Here is a 16,429-nt window from a genome sequence, read left to right as displayed (position 1 = left end):
TCTGCTAGCCGAGGAAAGTGACGTTTGAGCTAGATCTTCAAGGTCTTCAAGGTCAGATTAAGTAATTCAGAGCTTTTCCAGGTAGCTAGTGAAGGATAATGGGACACGAAGGGCAAGGAAAAGAAATGCCACACCTTTTAAGCATAAAGGAACTGAAACATGGTAAAACTATTAACAGGAATGGAGAAGCTAAGGAACTGGTAGAACAAGAAAGTGGAGGCAACAGGTTAAATACAAGTCAAAGAATTTGATATTAAAAGAAAGGAGAGGAATTTGTGCAAGGTAATAAAGAAAATCTACTAATAGATTTGTTTATGTTTGGTTTGTTTTTAATATGAGGTAAATTGCTGTGAGCCAGAAGGAAACTCAGGAAAAGGTAGAAACTGAAGACATGAAGCCAGCAGGGAATGTCTGACAATAATAGCTTGAGACTGAGATGAACTGGAAAGTACACCTACCTAAACGAAGTAAATTTAAAAAAAATTTAAATTTATTTATGCTTAAAATTTGAAATGTACTGACAACTTATACAAAGCATTATGAAACATTTCATTTATTGGGTTGCAGTGGTTAAAAGCACTGGCTTCTAGAATCAGACTCTCAAGTTCAAATCCAACTCTACCACTAATGTTTTGATGTTTGAGAAAGTTAATTAAATTCTAGGCCTCAATTATCTCTTCAGTAAAATGGAAATAACAAGAATTAAATAAGGTAATACATGCAAAGTACTCAAATCAGTGCCTGGAACCTAACAAGTACTCAATAAATTTGAGTTATTTTTATCAGTGTTACTATTCTCCAGCGGGAGGTGGGGACTCATGGATATTAACCCAAAATTGGAAAGTGATTTGCTTTTCATTTGTGCATTCTCAAAGAAGAGTTTTAAAATATTTCTCTTCCCCAAATGATTATTTTAAAGTATAATTTATAATCATGTCATCTCAAAATCACCTTAACTTCCATGCACAAACAGGTTTTTAAAATTTATTGCAAACAATATATTCCAGAAAAAAAAAAAAAAAGAAAATTCAAGGTGAAAGAGCCTTCAATCATCAATCTGAAATCAAATTAAATCCCTTCCTCGTCCTTGTTCATGTGTTCACATGCTTATCTAAATATAGCTTTTGAAGGGAGATAAGATGGATAAATTGGTGTGAGGCATATGATGAAATTTTGAATAACGATACAAAAATGCCTTTTGAAAATTATTCACCACAAATACTTAATTTCACTGTGATTCATTCATCCGACAAACTTTTATTTTGTGTTTAGTTCAGAGCAAGAGTGCTTCCAACTGCAGGTGAGCCCCAGGAGGGACGGACATCTCCACTGGATATTAAAGGACAGATAATAGTTGAACGATAGAATAGGGGATGCAGTAAGTATAGATGTTTTAAATATCTATCCGAAGAAATGAACCACTTTCTAAATAAACCTCTTGCTCACACAGAAGAAGGTCAGTCAACAAAATTAATTGAACATAGACCACTATACTAAATTTCTTGGAAAGAAAGAACCTTCATCATCTTCCATTCTCCCCTTTTTACCTTGCAAGAGGCTGTGGAGGTTCTGACAGAGACATGTCACTGCTGGAAGAAGCACTTGGGGGACGTTCCTGCACTTTGTTTTCTTTATCAGATTCTCCAGATGGCTGATACCCTGGTCTGGTCTAGGAGAAAAGGACATCAAATTCATCTGATTCCCATCACAAAGATACACTCAGGGGGTGCATGAGACAAATATTAAATCATTTCAACTTTACAAAGACCATGAAATGTGGGGGCTTTTTCTCTCAAATAAAATCAATACAAATTGAGTTCATCTTAAAAACAGCCATTACAATTAACAACAAAATGATACCTGAAATCCAACAAGGGCGCCTAATACTAACTGCATAATTTGGAGGAATACTCTTTCTAATCCTGTTTTTCACCTGATAAATAGAAACACTAGCAGGACCTACACCTTCTCGGGGCTGTGAAAATTTACTGAAGCTTAAGCCTGTACAACCTTTAAAACAGTATGTGACACATGGTACATACTTAATGTTACTATTATTCTTAAAAACATTCCTTATACTGATAAAATTATCACACTAATCTAGGATATTCTCTAACTTCAGCACAGATCACAAAACTAGACTTTTCCTTATAAACTAACTTTATTTGCTCAATAACACAATGACAACCAGGTGAGGCTCTGTAACTAACAGCAGTGATGACATGCACAGAGATCAGTAACAATCACTCTAGGAAACGCCGAGCACTGATTTGCAATCATATTTATCAAATTACTCTTCATATACAATAAATTTCATGGAAGGCCATCATCATTTCAAATACTGTCTGAGTGTACATCTGAATATTAGGAATGGTTGGTAATTTTTCAATAGTATAGCAAATCAACTGTTCCTAACTATAAATGACTTCCCTTCGCATTTCTGCGACTATTACCTGTGCTTCCTGCATAACATGCTGCTGAGTTGGCTCCTCAAGCAAGGTCTTTTCTAGTAGCAATTTGGAGTAAGTTTCCTGCAGCCGCCTAGTTGCTGATGGTTCAGCAGGAGGCACATTTTTTACTTTAGTAAAGGCTTCTTTCTGTTTCCGGTAGAGCTCCTGTAACCGTTTGTTCTTCTGCTCAGTGGCCTCCTTTTGAGCCTTCTTCTCTTCATTTTGCTTCCTCTTCCTTTCCTCCTGCTGCCTAACAATGTACTGTCGTACCTCATCTGTGTCATAGTGGCGTTTTTTAGAAATGACAGGAGGCTCTTCGTTAGCTGTTATTTTGTCAGGTTTTCTTTTGATTGGGCTGTGACTCCGAGGAGCCTGGACTGGCGCTGATGACTTCTGATTCTGTAATTCTCCTGTCTCTTGCCTTGTAGCCTGAGCTGCAGAATCCAGCTGTAGGTCATCAAGAATTCCACGAATTTCAATAGGTAAAAAATCCTTATTTAAGGCAGTATTTTCCTCCTGTTTATTATCTGGAAGAGGTGGAACTAATTTCTTTATATTATTTTCAGACCGAGCTCTACTTCTGGAACGTTCTGAGTTTTGCAGAAGATGTCTATGTGAAACATCCAACCTGGGATCAGATTCTGCTCTTCCAATGTGACTGCCTGCAAAGGATGAACTGTTAGCGAGCTATTAAAATTCTACATTCATTCCTAAGATTTACTGCACTAAGAAGAAAATTAGGGCATTTCGCTTTACCTTAAACTCTAATTCAAATATCATATATGGTCTTCTGAAGAATATTATATAAGGAAAGAAAAACATCTTTTTTTTTTTTTTTTAGCAGTAAGAGCAGAATTTCAATATTTTGAAACACTATGCTTCCCTGGCTTTTGGAAAAAATGCATCTTTTAATATTTCTGAAATAAATATCTTATTGATCTTATTGTTGATGTGAATATTTAACTATTAATAGAGAATTACTATTTCTCTCTCATGTGTATATTTAATGTTACTATTTCTCTCCCTCCGTAAAACCCCCAAACAGTTGATTAAAAAACCAACAGTGTTAAGCGGCCACACTCTCCAATGAATGACAGAAAAAATTAAATATACAGAAAAACAATCACTTTATCACCTAGATAATTGTTGATATGGTTTAATTTAACACTGAGAACGCACATGAGTTTATACGCAAGCTAAATGAAAATGGAGAAAATACCAATTATGTACTGAATTCTGTATACCAGATTATAGTTGCAATTGCATTTCATACTGAATCCATTCCAGAAGTTCAAATTAATTAAGGCAAATTTTGCTGCTGAAAAGGAAAGCTGGCCTGTGGGTATTTATATTTCATTTCCCAAAGTTAGTGTTCATAAAAAAGTAACTAGTTATTTCAAATAGCATTCAAGATATTTCAAAAAGAGAAAGCAATGGAATTGAGGGTCAAACTTAAGAGTTGTGGATTCTCGATCAAATTGTGCCACCCACTGACTGTATACCCTTGAGAAAATCAATTCTCTCTCAGGGCCTGATTTCTAATCAGCCAAATAAAAAAAGTCAACCTTGTAGATGTGTGCCTGTGTTTGTGTATATAGGGATGAGACAGACTGGGCTTGATTCTCTTATGGTTCCTCAAAGTCCTAATAATATTTGATTAAGTGATGCTTTGCTATTCACAATGACAGCGAAACGTAATTAATATAACATAAACAGAATTCTTAATAAAGATCACCGTAACACCTTTGTATAGAAATTACCCATAGACAAACTCAATAGAACGTGTTTTCTTTTTTAAGCTACATTCAGTTATAAAGCAAAGTCATAAAGCATTCTCAAAGAGTATTTGCACCCTCTCTAAGTACTTACACAAGCAACTTTTCATTGTTTTTCTCAATTTTAATTATTGAGATAATTTAATAATTTGATTACTTACCAGATTTAGCAGTTCTTTCTCTTCCACTTCTGTCACTTGATGCTGTTCTTCTTTCTTTTTGATCCATTTTGGGTGCAGGTCCCAGAATCTTCTTTACTAATTTTTGTCCATCTCGCCAAGATGATGTACTTATCAGACGACTACCACCTAAAATACACATACATATATACATATATATATACACACAAACATACACACATACAAACACACTGGATTGAATTTAAAAGTTAAATTTTAGCTCTAAGAAGTATATATATTCAATCATACAGGTTTTCTAATAACCTGATGCTTATCTTATGCCAAAGTCAAAAGGTTTACAATCTACTTTTATTTTTAACCCTAAGTCCCCAAAATCAATGAATAATTTGTTTAAATCTTGATTTACTCAAATACCTCAAATAAGTGAAAACTGAAGGGTAAGTACCAAATGTTAACAATGATAACTGAAACCTCAACAACTAGGGCACGGAATCCAACAATTTTGGCACAAAACAAAAATATGTCTTAACTATAATAAATGTTTGGTTTACCAATACTATCACAATATTTGGCACATAGTAAATTATATGTCTGCTAAACAAACAAATAACAATCTAAGCACAGGAAAAAAACCTGAAGAAATATATAACATATAACAAACTGCTAACAGTGATTACTTTTGGAGGGGATGGTATTACAGGGAATTTCACATTATATTTTACAGATATATACCAAAACTACACAATACTTTTCTATGCATAAAACAATGACATTCAAAAAACAAACATCATCGAAATTTTCAATTGCCCTAATTATAAAAGTTCATAAAAAGAATATTCCAATAAATACAGCTGCTTACCAGGAGAAAATCTTTTCATTTACTATTTTCAGGTTGTAAAAAAATTAAAATTAGACCATCATCTCAAAAATAGACAGTAACTTAAAAAAAAAGGAATGACATAAGACTATTTAATAGAAACCATAAAAAATAAACATGAAATAAATAGGTAAGTATTTAAATACAAAGTTATATAAGAAATGGAATGAAAACGAAAATAATGAGTAGTACTTTAAACCTAATTAAATTAGAAAAATATGTTTTTACATTCACAGCCAAGGCTGGTAAAATTACTACAAAAGTATTCTACTTGCTTGTTGAAATATTAAGTGAGTATAGTTTCTTTTTCAAAAACAAAAGTGTCAGGAACCCCAAAAGTGCTCATTCACCTTGCTCAAATAATCCAAGTAACAGAATTGTATTTAATAGGAATAATTCCAAAGAAAGAAAAAAATAGTGAAAATGTTCACTGTATCTTTTTTTATAACATCAGAAGTAACCTAAATATTGAAGGATGGTGAATGGTTAATTAAACCATGTTTCTACTAGATGGAGTACTGTGCAGCTGTTTCAAATTACCATTTCTATAAGAAATAACAGAAAGAAATGTTCTTGTGGAACGATGCTAGGAGAAAAAGATAAAATTTCATGTATACAATGATTACAATCACATACTATTATGATTTTAAAACTGTTTTAAGGAAGTACACAAAATAGTACTAATACTTTTTTCTTCTATTTTTCAAGTCTTCTGTGATGCTATTTTATTGTATTTATCATAAAAGACATTCTACTCTATTTAGTTTCTTTAAAAGGGGCTTTTAAAGTTTAAATGTAAGTAGTTTTAATGAAAACATCTATTATACAGACACATGAATTATAAATGTGTGTTGTTTAATTTAGAAAAGAAATATTTTTGCACCTTGTCATTACCCTCAAACAGTCTAAAATATTTAAAAGGTTTTAAGTCTACTGCTCAATCTATTTATAAGAAACTTCATGTTCTTAAGCAAAATGAGAGAATGGGCTTTTCTTCAATTTCAGCTTAATTTTCTGAATCAAAGGCAAGCAACCATGAGCATACTAGGTAGTTATTTATAAATGTTGGCTTCTTAATATGCTCGGCGGTTATGTCTCAATTCTGGCTTTCTGGAATAGTCTCACGCAGTCATTGGTAGAAGAAGAGCACTTTCACTACAGACAAACTATTAATACAGCTTTTGCGCATCTAATGACTCTCTGTCTTGGTCACTGCCACAGTGTACACATGGAAATTAGCCTACCACGAAACTCGACAAAACACAATCCAAGATTAGTGTTCATAAGTTAAGAGAGGTCCCAGTGCTTCATTTGGAACTATACCCGACAATAGTATTATAGAGTACCACAAGAAAAGTAACACACTTTTTAAAGGTTAAGAATTAATTTAGTTTACATTCAGATAATCATACTCCTATAAAATTGCATTTATTTGTACATAGTCAAAGTCCTTCTCTTCTCTTATGACACTGAGAGTTAACAATGGGAGTTACAAAATATATTATTTGCCATTCTACTGATTAGTCTATGACCAGAAAAACAAGTGCCTGGTCAAAAAGCAGTGCTCCATCACTCCTGCTCTCTGTTCCCATAAGACTCTGGACATCCCCTATCATACATTCATCATCCTTTATTCTAAGTATGTATCTACTATTTTCCTGACAAGACTGTAAGCTCCAGGGAAGCAGGGGCTATATGCCACTGTATTCCTAAGCTTAGTATCACACAATGCCTCACATATGGCAAGTGCTCAAAAATATATGCATGATAAATGAATGTGTGAATGATTGAGTCAGAATGTCTCCAAACTGAAAGGGCCAAGTTCCCAACTTTCTCCGCTCTCTCTTGGCCCAAATTACTGACATGACTATGACATACTAAATAGCCATTTTCAGTACAGCCAGAAATAGTTATTATTAACGCAATCATTCCTAACAATTTGAGTGCTTACCAGATGCCAGGTACTATATTAGGTGCGTTTAGGTATTACCTATTTTAGTTCTCACAACAACCACGGGAGAAGTACTACTTCTTTCCCCTTTTACATATGGGGAAACCAAAGGACACTAAAATTAACTCATCTGCCAAAAGAACAAAGCTATGTTTTAAATCCGGGCAACCTGGATTGAGCCTGAAATGTGGATCACCACGGATTCCCAGTCTTGGTCTATTCAGGGTCCAGCCTGACCGCCACTGGCATAGGCTGCCATTCTTTCCTTGAGCAACCTTTATTCTCTTATTAAGAATAAGTAAAGAGACTTACTGACAATCATAAAGCAATCCTTTTGTATATAAAAGTTTACTACATAAAAATCCTTACCTTTAATCTGGTTAATTTCTACTTAAAATGATAGAAAAAACTTTGGTGGAGGTGACAGATGTGTACAGTATCGTGGTGGACATACGGTTGCATGGGTATACACACATATGAAAACCGATCAAACTATGCATTCTAAATATGAATAGCTTATGCTATGTCAATTATACCTCAATAAAACACATGTACACAAAATACTGATACACAAAATGTATGGAATTTTTTTATGTGCCAATGAGAACATCTGGTTAATAAACATTTATTTCCACGTAGATGCTAGTTCAGGAATACGTAACTTTAGGATGCACATGATATTAAGAAAACTGACCTGTTTTGCATTCTGGACTTGACAACTGTGCTACCTTTTGGACTTTTCGTACTGGCTTGACCACTTTCTTCTCTTTACTTTTCTCAGCAGGTTTCTCTTTCATAGAGATATCATCTGAAAAGCAGAAACATTTATAGTAAATATTACAAAGATATCTACTCACCCCTCACCCTACCCCCAGTATGAAAAATGAGTATAAAGTGTACGAGTCAAGTAGGGAGAAAGAACCCTTCACTGAGGCTATTTCTATGACCCATTAGCTACCAATGTCAAGTCTACTTTTTTTTTCTTCTTTTTCTCCCCCAGGAAACCCTTGAAAAATTGAGCTCATTTTCACAAACTGGAAGAAGCTGCAACAGTAATGTTTTCCAAGCCAGGCTCTGTGGCATCTACAGAATCGCAGAGGTGAGCATTTTCTCAGACTCCAATTCCATTTAAAAATTTCTACTTAACTGCGATATTCATGAACTTCTAAGATAAAGCTCCACAAAATACTTAATATTCCTAATTAGGCCCTTTTATGGTTATGCTAGTGAAAAATTTCAAGGTATTTCACATATAAATTACTACTCGCTAACTTTTTAAATTTCAATCTAGGGGAATATACTGACTATATATAGAAATTTGAAAATTAGCCTCAATTAGATACGAATAAATGTACTTTAATCTATACATATAGAGCTCCACATTCTGGGCAAAGTGGAAATAAGTATGAGTTGAAGGCCGCAAGGCAAGAGCAAACCTAGTGTTTAAGAAATGGCAGGAGGCCCGTGTGCATGAAATGGAGAAAGAGAAGAGTAAGAACCAGGGTCAAAGACATAACTGAAGACCAGATCACACAGCGCTTTATAGGTCATTGTAAGAACTTCAGGTTTTACTCAAGAATGAGATGGGAAGTTCCTGGAAGACTTTGAGCGAAGGAGTGATATAATCTCAATTAAATTTTAACAAGCTTGCTCTAGCAGCTGTAAGGAGAAGAGACTCATTCCAAGAAGGGCAGAAGCAGACACCAGTTAAAAGGCTACTGCCGTAATCCAGACAAGAGACTGATGGTGGTTTGGACGTAGGTGGTAGTGCCAGAGGTGGGCTAAGTGGTTATATTATACTAAAATATCACAGTATTACATACAAGGTATGAGAAAAATAGGAGGGCCAAGGAGCCTGAGATTGGGGCCTGAACAAGTAGGACAGGATTATCTGAGATGGAGAAGCTACCAAAGGAGTAGGTTTAAGGGGTGTACAGTGACCCCATTTAGTTAGTTGGCTTCATTTGGGATATATTAAGCTTGAGAAATCTATTATACATTCAAAGGGAGATGTGGAATTAGCAGCTGGGTTTAGAGAAGTTTGAGTTTAGAGAAGGTTGGAGCAGAGACATAAATTTGGGAATCACTGGCAATGAGTATTTAAAGCCCTGAGACTAGATGAGCTTGCGTAGTTTGTATGTAGATAAGTAAAAAGAGAAAGGAAGGAAGGAAAGGAAGGAAGGAGGGAGGGAGGGAGGGAGATCTAAGTACTGAGAACTGGGCATGTCAATGTTCAGCGATCAGGGAGTCGATTAGGGAAAAAACTGAAAAGGAGCAGCTAGACTTAGATGAAAACCAAACACTGATGGTATCTTAGATGTCAAGTGACGAGTTTAAAGGAACAAATGGTCAATCATGTCCAGTGTTGCTGAGAGATCAAGTTAGATGACAAATTAACACTGGATTTAGCAAAATGGAAGTCATCGATGATCTTGATAACAGCAGTCCACAGAGAAGTAGGAGCAAAAACCTAATAGAAAGGATTCAAGAGTAAAAGGGAGGAGAAAAATTGGAGACAATGACTATAAGGCAAGTTTCTGAAGTTCTGCTGTAAAGAGGAAATAAAACAGGCCAGTAGCTGAAGAGGCTGAAAGAGGGGTTCTTTTATGATGGCTGAGATAGCAGCACGGTATCACACAGTATATTGATAGGCATGACCTTGCAGAGAGGGAAAACTTGATGATGCAAAAGAAAGGAATGAGTGCTAAAGAAACATCCTAAGTACACAAGAGCAAATGGAAACTAAAACACAAGTAGATGGGTTGGTCTTAGCTAAGAGCAGAGTCCATCTACCGTAACAAGAGATAACGCAGCGTATAACAGGCAGACCTCTTCAAGAGTCCTTGGACATACAGCATTCCACTAATCTATAATGACTCTGCCCTATGAGTTATATTGTTATTATCCCTACTTAATAAATGAGAAAACCAAGGAGAGGTTAGTATACATAGCTAATACGTGGCAGAGCCTGAATTTGAACCCTTGTAAGCTGACTCCAAAATCTTTGCTCTTAACTATTACATATTTCCTGTTCACATGAGAAAAAAATTCTGAATAGTGTCCCAGTAATAATAGTACGAAAACTGGACTGAACACTTAATGCCACAGAACTTATTAGGAGAATCTCTATGGGGACTTACTAGAAAAATCTCAGGATTTATAGTTAGACAGAGGTGGCTTTGAATCTTGGCTTCAGTTCTGAACTCCTCTATGCAACCTTGGGAAAACTACTCCTTGAGCCTCCATTTCCTCAAGTGTACAAAATACAGAACACTAAGTACTCAGCATCTTGTCCAAAATCATAGTAGGTGTTCAATATGTAGTAACGTTATGAGTAGGACCTTTCTAATTCCCTCTTCCAATGTTCCTCACGTTCCTCATATTTCTAATTCTCTAATATTATTTCCTTCCTATAATGTTCATTTTGCTTTCTGCATTTTGCCCACGTTATTATCTTCTTGTCTGCTGCCTGCCAAATTACTGACCATTTTAAAGACCTCAGAGGTCAAGTAGCAGTGAACTTCAACTAGACTCTGCTGTATTTCCTTGAAATCAGCAGAGTATAAGGCCTTTCTCTGAAAGTCAGTCCCTCCGCTTAAAAATAGCCTCTTTTCTGCTGAATCAGCTATGTATGCTAATTTTAAGCCTGGAGCAGAGCCGAGAGGCTAAGACAGCCTTCTAACTGAAACCACCACTACTTTAGCATACCAAACAGAACAGGGAAACATCTTTAGTTTGGTGACAACTTTATGTTTAAATATTGTAAGTCAGCATGCATGATAAAACACTCAAAACCATAGAAAGCTCTACACTCACCTGCAAAGTGAAGTGCTAAGTCTCGATACAGTTCTCTACTCATGTTTTGAAACTCAGCCTCCTGCCACACTTTGCCATCAGGTGTTCGGATCTTGGTCTCTGAAGGATTGAAGCCTATGTATACCAACAAGATAGAACATTCTTATCAACGTTGCTTTATAAGTTTTGTCTGTTATACTGCTTTAAGTGAGATAAAATTAACATACTATAAAATTCACTCTCTTAAAGTATACAACTCAGTGGTATGTAGGATATTCACAAAGTTAAACAACTATCATCACTAATTCCAGAGCATTTCATCACCCTGAAAAGAAACCGTGTATACATTAGCAGTCACTTCCACACCACTGCCCCCATTCACTGGCAACTGCTAATCTACTTTCTATCTTTATGGATTTGCCTATTCTGGACATTTCATATAAATAGAGATATGTAACACGTGGCCTCTTGTGTCTGGATTCTTGTCTTAGCATAAAGTTCATCCACTGTATAACATGTATCAAAGCTTTACTCCTTTTTATTGTCAAATGATATTCCATTGTATGGATATACCAACTTTTGTTATCTATTCATCAGCGTATACACATTTGGGATATTTCTACTTTTCGGCTATTATTAATAATGCTGCTGTGAACATCTGTGTACAAGTTTTTGTGTGGACATATGTTTGCAATTCCCCTGGGTATTATACCTAGGAATAGAATTGCTGGGTCATATGGTAACTCTATATTTAACTTTTTGAGGCACTGCCAAACTGTTTTCTAAAGTAGCTGCACCGTTTTACATTTTCACCAGCAACGTAGAAGGGCTCCAATTTCTCCACATCCTCAATAACACTTGTTATTGTCTGTTGTTTTTACCATAGTGGCCCTAGTAGGTATGAACAGTATCTCACTGTGGTTTTCATTTGCATTTCTCTAATAACTAATGACTTTGAGCAGCTTAATAAACTTTTAAAGAGAGGAATGCATAATTAACTACTACATAATGTGTTGATAAACACTATTGGGAAAAAGTAAGCTTCTGTGAAATAAAGCAATGTACAATTGTTCAAAAAGACTAGAAATGGAGAAACTAAATGATAAAAAACGTTAATCGTACATTATAAATGTCAGAGATTCAAACTATCCTTCTCAAGACGAAGAGAGAGACTACACTGTTTATTCTTCTTTACTTTGAAGACAGGCATTAATTGCTACCATCTGCCTGATTTTGCCTATGGCTGAACAAATGGACAAGCTCCTGCTTACATAGGCAAAAATCGTGTGAAAAATACGTCTTTAAAACACACTTGCTCAATTACTCAACAAACATTACACATGTGCTATTTCCTAGGAATTGCCATTCTGATTTCTTCAAGTGTATCACTACTCTTTAAGAAATACAATGAATTTGGAATGTTGCTTTGCAAAATAATAAAATAATGAATATGGATGATATCCAGAGTAGTATAAAGAGTTGTATTTTCAGGTGGCTCAACTTCTCAAAAACTTGGTAGCCAATAAATGTGTAAAACTGAATCAATATAAAGAATAAGCCCGAGTCAAAAATTGGTACTAGCACTTCAGAGGTGTTAGATAAAGTGTACCGGTAAGTTAATTACATGTCTAATAGAAAATAATCTATTCAGCTCTTAGGCACAATAACAGAAACGTAATTTCACCTGATGTTTGTGGCACGGAGCATACAATTATGTCTATACCTATATAAGGAAAAAAATTTATAAACATAATGTTCTTGCAAACTACAGTTTGTCATAAGAAAGCGTGGCAATTCCATGCAAATCTCTCTCAACGTTTCTCTTCATCATCGCCCCCATCCCATCTCTATAATCAATCCTATTATTTTTTCTCCTCTCCTTTTTAGGAAACCTTTGTCTCTATGGGAGCCTGTCCTTATATTTGCATCTTTACTTTATAAGGTAACTTTAAGAAGCTTTCAGCATCTACATCGGTCTTTCTGTCCCCCAGTCTTTATTTATATTCTTTGTTTACCTTTTTCGTAGTAGTTAAATTCATTAAATAGAATAAAAAATTTACTGTGTGCTTCCTTAAGTCCAAGACACTGTACTAAGCCCTGAAATAAAATAAGGGTGACCAATATAGGCTCGTAACCTTTAGGGCATTTACACCAGGGAAAAAACACATGCAAATAACTAAGTATAAGACAAGAACAAATCACAGACACTATGTTCAGTACTTCAAATTTTAAAGCATAAGCATAGAACACTTCTTATGTCCCCTTAAAAAATAAAGCACACAAAAACATAAATGAAAAACCAAGGTCCAGAACGAGTTTAGTATGCTAACAACTGTATAACAAAAGAAAGAAAATAAACCCTCTCTCTCTTGTTTGCTGGTATATGCAAAAATTATCTCTGGAAGGCGACACGAATCGCTAACACAAGTAACCTCCAGAAAGAGGACCAGGTGGTTGGAGTACCTTTTCAGGCACCCCCTTTTCATCTTTTGACTTCTGAACCAAGTGAATTTATTATGTATTCAGACAAATGAAATTGTCACTTTAGAATACAGTAGATTAAGATGCTTTTAATTCTACACTGCCAAAAAGTTGGCAGAAAAACGGTTATTCACTATTGGGAAAAATAAATCCCACTGCTTAGGACACTGCAAACCACATTGTTATAATTTCTCTAATATATGCTACATTTCATAAATTAAGCCCCCCAAAAGTTATATTTATAAAATGTTAATATGAAAACTAACACATTAAAAATTAGTAAGTATAAGGAATATACAAATCCAGTCACCAACTGAGAGAAAGTTATATTTAAGATTTTTACTCTGGTTCTTTAGTTTTTTTTTTTAGATTCTGATAAATTATTAAATAAAATATGGATACATATTGACCATCTTAACTTTGCCTCACTGCAATAACTTTGGAATTTCAGAACTTTAACTTCTAGAATGAACAAAGTTTAAATGTACAATCTGCATTTAATGGGTCTAATATAAGTATAGCAAAAGTTTTGAATAATCACTCACTATCTCAGAACCAACAAGAACATTTTGACCCCCCCATTTGCTATTTGCTCTGTCAACAGTGTGGACAATTATTACATGGTACACAAATAACTAAAAAGATATCAAAGAATTTTATTAATAATAGTTAGATAACAGAGCAATTTTTTCCTATACTTAAAGGGGAACTGCTCTCAATTTTATCACAAATTAACTAGAATAAGATGCAAATTATCTATTTTCATCTCATTCACAATGAGTACCACTAGCAAAACATAATAAGCAACACAAAATAAAACTTATAATTGCTCAAACTGTACACGGTAAAATTTGTTCTGCAGACAAAAATGACTAAAGAAACTTTAGGACTATAAAAAAAACTATAAAAGTGGTCAGAGAAAAATCAGACTTGACATAAAAATACAAAACAAAATTGACTACAGCAAAAACTGTCCTAGTTTGTTAATAACTTCAAAGTAACAGAAGAAATCTTGACAATATTTCGATCTTCAAACATTTATCTAGAAAAACTGAACTTGAAACAATATGCACAAAAGAAAGACTACAATAGCAGAAGTTTTAATGACAAAAGTCTAACACAGACAAACATGACCGATGAATCAACTCTTTATTGAAAACGTTACATGGACGACCCTGTGAAAATAATTTCAGGAACATAAAAATACAAACTCCTTAAAACCATCATATATAAAAAATTGACTGGCTAAAAAAGCAAGAGAAATGAAATGCCTTTCTCTCTGAAAGGCATTTTCTCAATGGAAAACTACAAATGTTGGTATAAATCCAACTTAAATATTTGTTTTCTTAAACATGATGGTAGGGGCAGCTGGATAGCTCAGTTGGTTAGAGCGCAGTGCTCTTAACAAGATTGCCGGTTCGATCCCCACATGGGCCACTGTGAGCTGCACCCTCTACAACTAGATTGAAACAACTACTTGACTTGGAGCTGATGGGTCCTAGAAAAACACACTTAAATAAATAAAAGTTTAAAAGAAAACAAAAACATGAGAGTAAAAACCCTTAGTGTTAAAATAACAACAGGAACCAAATGTCAGTGCCAAAATATTCTGTAACCAAATATTAACTGGAATTGACTAGATTATCTTTTAAATATTACTTCTGAAAGAATTCCTAATAACAATCCAAATACAACGACAGTGTAAGAGCAATATTCTTTCAGTTCTCTGAAAATGTATTAATCTTTATTTCCTCTTTTGTTTAACATATTAAATGTTCCTACAGTGGTTCCCAAACTATAAGAGACTCCAAAAGGCCTTGTTAAAAATTCCAATTCTGGACTCTACTCCCAGAAACTCGAGTGCTTTAGGTCTAGTGTAGTATCTGGGGATCTGCATTTTGAACCTGCACCTGGACTGAATTTCTTATTCATGTGATCTGAGAATTACTCTCCATTCTAAAGACGATTCTCTCTCCTCAAATACATCCTGGGGAGAAAGAGGAACAGGGAGGCAGAAGGAAAGCGAGAGGCACAAAGACTGATGCTTACAAACCTTTATATGCTGGAGCAGGTGGTGCTGCCGCCACTTTCCTGACTTTTGCGGTCACTGAGTTATCAACATTAACAACCATTACTGGGTGGTCGACATGACCCAGGTTCTGGCCCCGGCCATTTGTTTCTTCTGAGTGTTCCCACTGTTTCCTAATCCGCTCCTTGAGTTTTTCCAGTTTGATGTCATGCTGTCGCCGTTTTAAGAGATCTAATCTTTGGGAATTACAAGGACTAGTGGAAGAGGGAGAAGAGTCAGTCAGCCGTAACACTTTTGGATCAGCATCATGGCCCACGTTACTGACAGAAGCCTTCAAATTGTTCTCATTTCCTTTTGTTCTATTAGGCTTTTCTTCCTCAGTTCTCATAGGAGCTACCATCTTCATCAAACATTCAGAATTTTGTAATGCATCAATTGCTGGTCGATCATTTAAAAACCTAACCACAGTATCATTGATGACAGATGATTGGGAACTCTCAAAATCACAGCAACACACATTCCGTTCTTCTCGATTGTTTATCATCCGGTTCCCATTCTCAGGCTTTTCTTCGTTAACATCCACACAATATACATGCTTTGACTCTAAAGGGCTGGGACTTATATTGGAAGGTGTGCCATGAATTTCCCTATGATCAAAAAATAGTTTTAAATAAAGAATACAAAAACCCGTCAAACTGAAACTAGTTATACAATCGGATAAATCTAAGCTAACATTAGAGACCAAAAAACCCCAGAAATTCCAGTAGGTTAAAAATAGTAAAATAACCACTACTAATATTAAGACTCAATGCTTAATGGCCCCCTCTATCAAGTTCTAAGTCATAATCTGCATATTATAAAATAAGGAAAATGCAAGAGATGTTTGGAGAGATTTCCTTAAGAATCCCAGAAAATAGGATTACAATCTGAC

At 35.0% G+C, this 16,429-nt stretch overlaps 1 protein-coding gene across 4 annotated transcripts in view; it reads right to left on the bottom strand.

Annotated features, from left to right (window-relative positions):
* Positions 1–16,429, bottom strand: part of CEP350 (centrosomal protein 350) — a 107,453-nt gene that overhangs the window by 68,948 nt on the left and 22,076 nt on the right. For all 4 annotated transcript variants that reach the window (XM_019732931.3, XM_019732838.3, XM_019733025.3 and 1 more), the window contains exons 7-12: positions 15,523–16,145; positions 11,010–11,123; positions 7,888–8,001; positions 4,387–4,533; positions 2,454–3,112; positions 1,548–1,669 (exon numbers count right to left, since the gene is read on the bottom strand). In XM_019732931.3, the coding sequence (XP_019588490.3) occupies positions 1,548–1,669; positions 2,454–3,112; positions 4,387–4,533; positions 7,888–8,001; positions 11,010–11,123; positions 15,523–16,145 (1,779 nt within the window). The remainder of the gene's footprint in view (positions 1–1,547; positions 1,670–2,453; positions 3,113–4,386; positions 4,534–7,887; positions 8,002–11,009; positions 11,124–15,522; positions 16,146–16,429) is intronic.

The sequence above is a fragment of the Rhinolophus sinicus genome, chromosome 11, assembly GCF_057876585.1.
Source record: "Rhinolophus sinicus isolate RSI-liver-muscle chromosome 11, RSI-T2T, whole genome shotgun sequence".
Taxonomy (NCBI): Eukaryota; Metazoa; Chordata; class Mammalia; order Chiroptera; family Rhinolophidae; genus Rhinolophus; species Rhinolophus sinicus.
This window is presented reverse-complemented; position numbering and strand designations above follow the sequence as displayed.